The sequence below is a fragment of the Phyllopteryx taeniolatus genome, chromosome 7 (genome assembly GCF_024500385.1).
Source record: "Phyllopteryx taeniolatus isolate TA_2022b chromosome 7, UOR_Ptae_1.2, whole genome shotgun sequence".
NCBI lineage: Eukaryota > Metazoa > Chordata > Actinopteri > Syngnathiformes > Syngnathidae > Phyllopteryx > Phyllopteryx taeniolatus.
Genome location: NC_084508.1, coordinates 11,913,584 through 11,925,915, shown reverse-complemented (window position 1 = coordinate 11,925,915; position 12,332 = coordinate 11,913,584). Strand labels below are relative to the sequence as shown.

The 12,332-nt window shown below is 41.6% G+C and overlaps 1 protein-coding gene and 1 long non-coding RNA gene across 4 annotated transcripts in view; one reads left to right on the top strand and one right to left on the bottom strand.

Annotated features, from left to right (window-relative positions):
• ell (elongation factor RNA polymerase II) overlaps positions 1–11,904 on the bottom strand; it is a 43,912-nt gene extending 32,008 nt beyond the window's left edge. Inside the window, exon 1 of one of the 3 annotated variants that reach the window (XM_061780617.1) lies at positions 11,583–11,904. In XM_061780617.1, coding sequence (XP_061636601.1) covers positions 11,583–11,717 — 135 coding nt within the window. In that variant the 5' untranslated portion in view covers positions 11,718–11,904. The remainder of the gene's footprint in view (positions 1–11,582) is intronic. The other 2 variants (XM_061780619.1, XM_061780618.1) reach the window with 2 other exon arrangements.
• On the top strand, positions 430–2,066 carry LOC133481379 (uncharacterized). Its single transcript, XR_009789541.1, has 3 exons — positions 430–559; positions 766–912; positions 1,757–2,066. It is a non-coding gene; the product is annotated as an uncharacterized LOC133481379 (long non-coding RNA).
• Positions 11,905–12,332: the final 428 nt, after the last annotated feature.

Here is a 12,332-nt window from a genome sequence, read left to right as displayed (position 1 = left end):
CGTCAGTGGTTGGTTATTGGGCCACTGTTGACTTCAAAATTGCTCACCGTAACTTGGAGGTGGCACTAAGCATATCGTACATTTTTAAAGCTTCGGTTGGCTGTGATCCGCATTTGAAAACTAAACAAAAGGAACTGCATTCACATCATGGGATTCAGAGAGAGAGAGAGCGAGAGAGAGAGAGTGAGAGTGAGGTGGTGCAAATCCTGCCCCGACATTCCTGACAGACTAACTGAAGCTGGTTCTGCAAACCCTGCTAGCCATGTGACAGCTCTTGCTCAGAAAACGCCTTGCTTACCAAATTCACTGCATGATTGATTAATTCATGGCCAAATGTTTAATTTAAAATTCTGGGAAATAAAGAAACTCACTGACTCACCCACGATTGCACAAAGACTAAAGACCATCCCACATTTGATTGAGCCCATGAATTTGCTCAACCATTACCAAAGTCAGGTTTTAGGCTACTCTGAACTCATTCACTGCTGTGGACATTTATATTCGTCAACTGGGATCCAACCGTTTACAGCCAGCGACGTCGAGTACGTTTTTTAAAAAGGTAGGCATGGAAGAGAGTCTTGCCCAGCTTGTCTGTAAGATTCAGGTTTGTAAAACATTGTAATTACTTTCTCAGTGCTTTGTTGTTCTTGTTTTTGTTGTTTTATTGTTTGAAGTGTCACAAAACAAAAAATATTAGCTTCTAATTCACTGTTTTGGTTGATGTTTATTTTCACAAAAAGCTTGTTTTCTCCACTTTTTGGTCAGAAACCGGTGTTGTTGGTGAATCCAACACATGGTCTACTGCTGATTACTAAGACCCCTATCTCATTGGCCAGGGGACTAGTTGGCAACCTGATGGCGACTCAAGTCTTCACTGGTTGCAGAGACGAGCCGGGTTGCCAGGGAAGTGTGGTAAAATCCAATGTTTGATTTCATTGGTGACAAAACTGCGATGTCCACATACATTTTCATCACCAAAATGTATGTGGACATCTTTACTTTTCCCCACTTCAACCTCTAAAAAAATATCAGAATGATAGCCCCAATATTTTGGATATTATGGACGATAAAGCGCTTTCCTCATTATTGAGGACTGTGCTGGCGTTCTGTCGATGTCTGTGCTCTGAAAACTGCAGGACATGTCGTCCACTTGAAAGTTCGACAGTAATGCAAGAATTCTCGCTGTCGAACTCTCAAATGGGCAGCAGGCAGCAAGCTCGTTAGGAAGTTTGGTGTTTATCACAGAAAACATCCTGTGGGTCCTGAAAGATCAGTCAAAATGCTCTAAAACGACTGGCAAAGGGGGGGAACCGTTTTGAAAACAGCTGGCAGTGAATGAGTTAACAGACATGTTTCAAAATAGACTACAGGAGTTACATTTCTACTCGGTATTGAATTGTATTGAGTGCACACCCGAACACCCTGTAAAATATATTTTTCTCCATGTTTTGGGGGGATTTTGACCAAAAACATTCAAACACACCACATATCAAATATTGTTTAAAGGTATACATACTGGGAAAATATTTCGCCTTTGCATAGATCATAAATCTGAGTTTTGTTTCCAACTGCACTGCATTTTATTAGATGTATTGTATATGTAATACTAAAGTACAAGACATTTAGGAATGTCTTAACTTTTGTTTCCGCATTTGCGGACATTCCCCCCACCCTAATGCTGCGTCACAATTCATTTGACTTGATATACTCATTTCACTCATGAATACCTGCTCATGATTAATTTTCCCTGCAACAGACTGTTTCACTTCCTGAGCTCAACACAATGGGAACACCAAGAACCCATCCAGGAACACCTGACCTTTCATGGAGCCAAACTCCTTGGTGAAACCTCAACACTGCACCAGCTTTAGCACTCCAGCCCCCACCCCCACCCGGCTTCGCAAACATAGTGCTACCATCAGCTCGTTGATTTGAATAGGCTGCTGACATGCCACTATTCTGTGGGACCTGATCCCAGAATGTTCCACAGAGCTAACCTTGGGGACAGAGCACAGGTCCGGACTGTGGGATAGATGACAAGGCCGTGAATGCCACCACTCACTGGCAATTAGAAGCAGAGTTAGCAAAGCCGTTAACAGAGGCGGGACAACACCGGTGTGTCAGGGAATTCTGCGATGCCAGTTAAGAGCTGTTATATTTAACACCCAGCACTCACATCTCCCACCCTGTTGTGTTGGCAACAATGTCCAACAAGTGTTTTATACATCACACCAGACATTGACGTCATCACATATGTAATTATCTGATTGAAAGATGTCGTGCCAGGCCTTCCGGTTTAGCTATAATAGGCCTGGCATTATGGCCTTAAGATAAAATGTCTGCCCCCCCCACACCCTCACACACACACAAATCTGATTAAATCAAAATAATCAATCAAACTGATATAATGCTGCAATTTTGATGAGTCTCTTGCTAAAACTGTAGTAGTGGCAGGATAGCACAGAGCAATTCAGTACAAAAACACATGCTGGTTATAACCAGTTAGAATGACCTTAAAACGAACACGAGGAAATGCCTATAAATTATTCTAAGAGTCTTGCGTGTTGATTGAGCAGACTCCTCGAAGGTGTTTCACCGCAAGTGGCCTCGTCACTGCTTGAAGGAATTCCTTTGAAGCTCTTAGTGCTTTGGCCGTGACTCAGGTCAAGCGAGTGTTATTCATTTCCCACTGTACACTACACTGTATCTTCATCGTTAAGAGGACATGGACAATCGTGTGACTGATGAGCAAAAAAATAAATAAATATAAATAATTAAAATTTAAAAAAAAAATTTAAAAAAACACTTTCACCACCAAGGCCAAACTAACGCTAAATAGTGGTAGATTCTGCTCTGCTAAAGTTGACCACACACATAAGCCATTGTAAATATTGACGCGGTTTAACAACTACGATTGACGGCTACGACCGCTTTACGAGCAGATCAGTTAGATGCTCAATTTTGGTATTATCGGTATGCGTGTACCCTACTTTACCAACTGTGTTTGCAGGGTCGGACATTAATGGTGGCCCTGTGACGATCTACTACGTGGCTTACAGATGCTGGCTCGACTGGGCCAGTACAAATTTAATACAATGAAATCAACACGTTCTTGCTTTTTAAGCCACATTGTTTTAGTTTTATCCATGTGACTCAATCAAGATCATGTTACCGCACTGCACACATTTTTTGCGCATGTCAGGTTAACAATCCTTGATTATTCGGTAGAATAGGTATACACCCATAGATTTATTCTACAAATAGCGTTTGCTGTCGAGGCTGCTGCAGCAGACCACTCCATGTAAATTTATCCAGCCCGAATCTATGCGAGAAACCACGTAATTTCATTGGAGCATCATGTTTTCATTGACTTTCAAATCTACTTGAGTAACTCGCTTAAAATATTACTAGCCCTGACAGTTCCTGAAATGTCTAATTCTGTTACTAAAACTGTCATTACATTGTATGCAGTATCAGAATAGTGATATAATGCCAAAACATCATATGGAATAAATTAAACTAAAATCTAAATTGTTCAATATTCAATGAAATGTTATGCTGCCTGAAAACAAACATTACATTCAAAACAACTAACTATACAGAAGTAATTGTCATAAAGGCTTAAAAAATACAATATGAATACATTATTTAAGCTTTTCGTATTATATCATGAATATACGGGGTAGTACCAGTTGACAGGGTTATGTCGTGAACCGAGGACTCCCTGCCCTAATACCTATTGTATGTGTAAACACTCAACTGTCACTGAGGTGATTGAGAAGTTTACTATGCTAAATAACCTTATCACTAAATCAGCATTTCCAAATAAAAGACACTCGTGTTAATCAAGCAAAGACTCTTTTGGCCAAAGTCCATCATTCTATCCATTTATCTATTCTGCCTATGCTAATAAAGAATGAGGAATCTTTAAGACAACAAGTCTGGCCATTGATCAGTTCATTAGTACTTCCCTCATGAGTGACAGAACATCATTAAAAGGTCTTATCGGGAAGACAAAACCTATGCGCATAAACTCACTCCGCTCGCATAACGCACAAGTCCGAAAGCACGTCCGTGGCAACGCGTGACGACGTGCGGCCGCTTCCATGTTGTGGGTCACAGAGTCTGACTGGCGTGTACGCCGTGACACCGGGGTGACGTGATCGCTGGTGAGAATGTTGCCACACAAGACTAAGGAGCACCGTGACATTTCGAGTCATATTTGGCCTGGTGTGACCATCTCTCTCTCTCGCCGTGTCCCATGATCAGCTGAAACTGGAGAGTCAGCATTCCTTAAATAACCATTGCAGTGGAACATGCTAACCTGCTTTAAGCTACCAAATCCCCCCCCGATCCCATCTGTATTGCTTCCCATATCATTCCTATAGTCCATATCGGGAAAACAACAAAATTTAAAACAGTTAAAACAAAACTGAAAGTGAAAGAAGGGTAAATACCTTTTCTATTAAAAAACAAAAACAAAAAACACTCCTTTGTTAAATTTGTCTATCATGCATACCTTGAGTGCACACCTCATTCAAGGCTAAACAATCTTGATTGGGGCCGAGCACCTGCAAACCTGGATTTGACCATTTCAGATGCATCCATTTATAATGGAAAGATTTAGCAAAATGCTAAAAAATTCCTATTTTGCAATGTTAACAAAAATTCTTTGGAAAGGGCAATGACAATGACACAGAGACTTCCGCTAAGGGTCAACAATGCAAATTTGAATCAGTGCCATATGAAGCCCCAATTTGCCCTGCATTCCGGGCAAATTGGTGTATTGGAGGCGGTAACGTCATCTAAAAAAAAAAATAAAAAAAAAACCTATGCCTTTCAGAGAGACCTTGCCCAAGTATGCATAGTCAACATTGCCATTGCAGCTTCATACATTCAGATAATTAGATGCATGGCACAGTCAGTGCTAACATCTGGGATTGCAACAATTGTTTCCTAACAAAAGGGGTGTGGGCAGGGAGTCTCAGGTCAGGTCTCGAGTCTGCGTTTGTCCGCCTGTGTTTTGCCTGAATTTTCCAGGTGGGCGTTCTCACAGCCGATGCGCTGAACCATATCGACATAATTAGATGTGTGGCTACGACAACATGATAGTGACTATTGGATTTATTTTTCTTGTAAGAATTACAACAGCGTTCTTATTTTTTTTTCCCAATTTCTCACAGATGAGATTTTACTTCAATTGAATCATCACCATCTGCAGGGACAAGTTTAACATAACACAACTCATAATCTTCTTATAAAAAAGATACAATTAGCACCGGCCACAAATTGAAGATAATGTTAATATGTATTACAATAACGCCATCTTGAAACATTTGCAACCAACTACGAGAGTTAGCGCGTCAGCATTAAGCTTTCAGCATACAGACAGGAAAACACGTCCACAAAATCCAAAATGTTGGTGTGATCGTTCAGATATTTTCAGAGTTTCAAGTGGGCATACGTAGAGATGTCTATATAAATTTTGGTGACAAGTGATTGCAGTTTTATGTAAGTTTCCTTAAAAGACCTAGGTAATCCTATGAATATGGGCACTTATTCCATAGTTCTGTATTTAGAAATGATGACCCCCCTTAAATAGACTGTTGTAATTTTAGGCTCTCTTTTCTGATGAAATATTTTATTTTCAGCGAGATTTTGGCCCACCTACATTTTGGACACGTCACCCTATCACGGCCTGACACGTAAGGGGCAGGAGGCGAGGACATTTCCTCATTGAACTACTATGTATTCTGTATAATCTTTGCGCGTATTGAAAGGCTGGATGTTTAGACAATAACGAGTGAAAACAGTGATAGTGAAAGTTTTCAAAAGGCTTTTTTTTTTTTTTTATAAAATCGATTTTTGAAAAGCCTTCTTGAGGAAAGAAGACAGCTACATGCTCCCACATGAGGTAGTGCTTGCAGATTCATTTCCGCATATATAAACAGATTTCATCAGCTCAATTTTGTATTGATTGCATCACAAATGCCTCTAAGATGTTGGAAATGAGTTCCTATGGATGACAAAGGTGTTTCTGTAGGGTGCACGGTGGCATTGTGTTTGGCTGGCTGTCATAACAAACTTCCAAAAGCTTTACATCACTTATTGTCCCAAAACTGCGATCAATTGTCACCAATTTATGTTGACATCTCTATTTATGCCCACTTACACATCTGAAAATATAATGCAACCCTATGGGGGGCACAAGCCAGCGCAAACTGTAGGCCGGTCCCAAGCCCGGATAAATGCAGAGGGTTGCGTCAGGAAGGGCATCCGGCTTAAAACTTTGCCAAACACATATGAGCGTTCATCCAAAGAATTCCATACCGGATCGGTCGAGGCCCAGGTTAACAACGTCCGCCACCGGCGTCGTCAACCTGCAGGGTGACGGTGGAAATTCAGCTACTGTGGGTCGAAGTCGAAGAAGAGGTGGAAAGCGGGTTCTTCGGCAGAAAGAGAAGAGGAAAGCACAGAGCCTAGAACTGAATGTGGGGACTTTAAATGTTGGGATGATGACAGGAAAATCTCGGGAGTTGGTTGACATGATGATTAGGAGAAAGGTTGATATATTGTGTGTCCAGGAGACCAGGTGGAAAGGCAGTAAGGCTAGAAGTTTAGGGGCAGGGTTTAAATTATTTTACCATGGTGTAGATGGGAAGGGAAATGGAGTTAGGGTTATTTTAAAAGAAGAGTTGGCTAAGAATGTCTTGGAGGTGAAAAGAGTATCAGATCGAGTGATGAGGCTGAAACTGGGAATTGAGGGTGTTATGTATAATGTGATTACTGGCTATGCCCCACAGGTAAGATCTGACCTAGAGGTGAAAGAGAAAATCTGGAAGGAGCTAGACGACGTAGTTCTGAGCATCCCAGACAGAGAGTCGTGATTGGTGCAGATTGTAATGGACATGTTGGTGAAGGAAATAGGGGTGATGAAGAAGTGATGGGTAAGTACGGCATCCAGGAAAGGAACTTGGAGGGACAGATGGTGGTAGACTTTGCAAAAAGGATGCAAATGGCTGTAGTGAACACTTTTTCCCAGAAGAGGCAGGAACATAGGGTGACCTACAAGAGCGGAGGTAGAAGCACGCAGGTGGATTGCATCTTCTGCAGACGATGTTATATGAACGAGGTCACCGACTGTAAGGTAGTGGTAGGGGAGAGTGTGGCTAGACAGCATAGGATGGTGGTGTGTAAGATGACTTTGGTGGTGGGGAGGAAGATTAGGAAGACAAAGGCAGAGCAGAGAAGCATGTGGTGGAAGCTGAGACAGGACGAGTGTTGTGTAGCTTTTCGGTAAGAGGTGAGACAGGCTCTCTGTGGACAGGAGGAGCTTCCAGAAGACTGGACCACTGCAGCCAAGGTGATCAGAGAGGCAGGCAGGAGAGTACTTGGTTTATCTTCTGGCAGGAAAAGAGAGGAGGAGACTTGGTGGTGGAACCTCACAGTACAGGAAATCATACAAGAAAAAAGGTTAGCTAAGAAGAAGTGGGACACTGAGAGGACTGAGTAGAGGCGAAAGGAACACATTGAGATGCGACAGAGCAAAGGTACAGGTGGCAAAGGCCAAACAAGAGGCATATGATGACATGTATGCCAGGTCGGACACTAAAGAAGGAGAAAATGATCTATACAGGTTGGCCAGATAGAGGGATAGCGATGGGAAGGATGTGCAGCAGGTTAGGGTAATTAAGGATAGAGATGGAAATATTTTGACTGGTGCCAGTCGTGTGCTAGATGGATGGAAAGAATACTTCGAGGAGTTGATGAATGAGGAAAATTAGAGAGAAGGGAGCGTAGAAGAGGCAAGCGTAGTGGACCAGGAAGTGGCAATGATTGGTAAGAGGGAAGTTAGAAAGGATTAAACAGGATGAAAAATGGAAAGGATGTCCTGATGACATTCCTGTGGAGGTATGGAAGCATCTAGGAGAGGTGGCTGTGGAGTTTTTGACCAGCTTGTGCAATAGAATTCTAGCACATGAGAAGATGCTTGAGGAATGGAGGAAAAGTGTGCTGGTGCCCATTTTTAAGAACAAGGGTGATGTGCAGAGCTGTGGGAACTATAGCGGAATAAAGTTGATGGGCCACACAATGAAGTTATGGGAAAGAGTAGTGGAGGCTGGACTCAGGACAGAAGTGAGTATTTGCGAGCAACAGCATGGTTTCATGCCTAGAAAGAGTACCACAAATGCATTATTTGCCTTGAGGATGTTGATGGAAAAGTACAGAGAAGGTCAGAAGGAGCTACATTGTGTCTTTGTAGATCTAGAGAAAGCCTATGACAGAGTACCCAGAGAGGAACTGTGGTACTGCATGCGGAAGTCTGGAGTGGTAGAGAAGTATGTTAGAATAATACAGGACATGAAATTATTTGCCAACATTGCAAGTCTAATAGAAATATTTTAAAACCACCAAATCCTCTTGGTATCTACTATGATAGCATAACAGGGGGTTCTTTTGAGGCCACCAAATCTTTCACAAACATAGCTACGGTAGCAATATTGTAAAAAGTTGTTTTGATGCCAAAATTATGAAACTCTCGCCAACTTACCTATGATAGTGTCGCCAAAATGCACTATTTTGATGCCACCAAATTCTTTACCAACATGGCTCCGATATCGTCAAAAGAAAATTATTTTGGTGCAATGTAATTCTCACAAACTCAGCCACTATGACAGTGCTCTTTTGATGATAAAAATATGAAATTCTCACAAACTCAGCTTCTATGACAATACAGTACTGTTTCTAAATTATCTTTGAACACAGCCAAATTCTTTGCAAACTCAGCTACCTTTACAATATTGTAAAAAGGATTTACAAATTCTTCCAACCCCACAAAAAAAAACAAAAAAAAAAATAAAAAAAAACTTGCAAACACAGCTACAAAGAAATATGTGAGTTTGACCAAAAACAAAAAAGGTAATTCACTAAATTGGCTCCAATGACAATATTAATATTGCAAAAAGGAACAGTAACAAAATGACAAATAGGAAGCCAATTCGCTGGCACAATTTATAGTTGGTGCTTATCAGCTGTCAGTGGCGCTGTACACAAACACTGTGTATGAGGAGATAAGGCCTCCTTCTCCTGATCAGCCAGGTTTTCCCTGTTAAATAGTTATAGAGGCTGAAATGTTAAAAGGCAATCCTCCGGAAAAGCAGCAGTAGTCCTAACACAGCGTAGCCATTTCCACAAATGAATCCAAGTGTGTCAAACTCATTTTCGTTGTGGGCCTCATCGTTGTTAGGGTTTACTTCAGAGGGCTGTTATTACTGAAAACCATACAAATGTACAGTGGTGCCTTGACTTATGAGTTTAATACATTACATGACCATGCTCATAACTCAAACCATCTTTCCCCATTGAAATGGATGCAAATGCTATTAATCCCTACCAGCTTCCCTTAAAACACCAACAAAAGATATTTTAACGTTTTTAATTGAAAAAAAAAATTAGCACTTTACTTTCTATGCATGCATACAATAGTAATATAATTAAATAGAATTCAATGAATTGAACGGCGGCCGACTGGTTAGAGCATCAGCCTCACAGTTCTGAGGACCCGGGTTCAATCCCCGGCCCCGCCTGTGTGGAGTTTGCATGTTCTCCCCGTGCCTGCGTGGGTTTTCTCCGGGTACTCCGGTTTCCTCCCACATCCGAAAAACATGCATTAATTGAAGACTCTAAATTGCCCGTAGGTGTGACTGTGCGTGCGAATGGCTGTTAGTTTGTATGTGCCCTGCGATTGGCTGGCAACCAGTTCAGGGTGTACCCCGCCTCCTGCCCGATGATAGCTGGGATAGGCTCCAGCACGCCCGCGACCCTAGTGAGGAGAAGCGGCTCAGAAAATGGATGGATGGATGGATGGATGAATTGAACAGTTAGTGCATCAGGATTTCATGTATTCAGCACCTTCTGGTTTGGGTTTCTTGGCCACCAGAAGGCAGTATAATACATGGCTACAAATACACAAGAGGAGTGTTGTTATATTGTCTGTCAACATGTGTTGCTTTACTGTTTGTGTCCAAATATACATTACTTAAGGGATTAAAACACCACAATGTCAAATGCTAGTTTTATTAGCATTTTGCATTGTGTGTTAGCATTAAGCTAGCTGGCTTTTGTCAGACAAAGTTATGCAGCGTGTGGTTAAATATACAATGTGTAATAGTCTTTCGCAGTCATTCGCAGGTTATTCACACTCCGACTGCAAACAATTATTTCGTAATGCATTAAAACTGAGTATTATTTTTTTTCCATAAATTGATCATGATTCACATGGTGGTCTGTAACATGGCAGAAAACAGAGAAATATGTTGATCGTTGTTTTCTAAAGTGAAAGCAGATGTTTCTAAACGTCTTATTTTGATTAAACAAAATATAATCAGTCTGGATTTTATGAGGGACTACAGAAATGTGAGAATATTTATTGTTGAGAGGCTGAAATCAGAGGATTTGGAAAATTTCAAATTTAAACAATGGCTCTAAACCAGGGGTCAACAAGGATAACATGAGTAGCCCGCAGCCCTGTGATAAAAAAATATTTTCTAGTGATGGGATGTTGTGATTACATCCTTTGAAAATGTAAACACTTGCAAAAAGTTATAGAAATTAACACTGATTATTATCTGTTTCCTAAATTGTTAAATCATTCTTGATAATTATTGTGAGAAATCATTAACATGATCAGTGTGCTTCACATAGACGAATCTATGTAATTGAGAGTAAGAACATAATTAAAAGGTAATTTGAGCACATTTGTTATTTCAGGTGTGTTTCAAACTTGTAGCCCTTGGCCTTAATCAGTACGCACACACCTTGCAGGTTCAAAAAGATTGCTGATCACTGCGCTAAACGATTATCAAAAATAGTTTAGTATTAGTATGATGATGGATTAGTTGGCATTTAATTAATTGTGACACCACTAATTCAAAATGTAATGAAAACTGTTGTTATTTTAGGCAGGATGGTTTGAAATGGATTAATGGCATTCCCATTCATTTCCGTTGGGAGAGCTGATTTGATTTGAATTACAAACGTGGTCACAGAACAAACATATATTGTACGTCAAGGCACCAGTGTACATCAGTTTTGCTTTATTTCAGAAGCTGCCACTGATGGTGTGGCCACTTGCTGGCTGCTTCACCAGATTGTTTTGACAGCTTAACAAACTTTCTGGAAACAAGTTTGGAGCGAAATATGATACTTGACAAACTCACTAGTGAGGTGACAATAACACCCAAATAAAATAAAATATGAAACTCGAGTGTCCAGTAGAGGTTTCAGAGTCAAGTCTGGGTATATCTGCTTTAAAAAACGCTAACTACCTCACTAAAGTCAAGCGGGCTCAGTGGGAGAAACGAGGGGCCGCTAAACTCCCCTGGTGTGGCCGCCTGTCGGGGCTCCAGAGGGGGGTTAGCGAGTTGGAGTGGCCCTACTCCCCCTCCCTCCACACTCCGCACTCCGGCTTTACTACCGCCGCCGCCTGTCACAGCCTCGCGGACACATTTCCAACAAACCCCCCTCGCTCCCTCACCTCAGCCCGAAATGTCTCGTTCCGCCGTGGCCGTGGGTGCGCTTACCTTGCCGCCCCGGTAACCCTCGAAGGCCCTCAGCGCGCTGTCAGTGAGTTTGACGTGGAAGACGGAGACATTACTGCCGTTGCTCACTCTTCCACAGGACAGCCCGTAGCTCCGCTCCTCTTTCAGCGCCGCCATCTTGGCTGCCGTTCCCACCACCGCCGCTACAAACACACACGCGCCCGCGCACACACACGCACGCACGCACGCACGCACACACACACAAACCCGCGCGCACAGGCACGCACAACCGACAATTCCCGTTTCCTCGGAATTGCTTGTCAAATACTGTCGTCATATGAGGACGTCACTCCAGCCCATTTTGACTAACCCGCCCACGTAGATGCGCGTCAAACACGTCGAGATCAGTTCATTAGACCACTAAATACTTAAATATGTATCCCGTGTTGTATTTTATAAACATTGAGTTTATCTTAAAATGTTTTGCGTATTAAACTGGTAAACTAGCAGGTAGCATTCCATTTTTACAATATCTGTCGAGTTACTGAAATAAGGTGCAAAAAAACAAAACAAGTTGACGTGAGTTCAAAGAGGACAGCTGCTCAGCAGGAAAGGTATTAGATCATATTAATTACGTCATTAGAATGTACAAGTGCCCCACCAGTGTGGGAATATAGCTATTTGTGTTATTAACCTAAAAAAAAAAAAAAAAATCTACTATTAGTCAGACCTATAAAAAAAAAATACTTGACCCTAAACATAAATGAAACAATGTCAAACCTAAAAAATTTT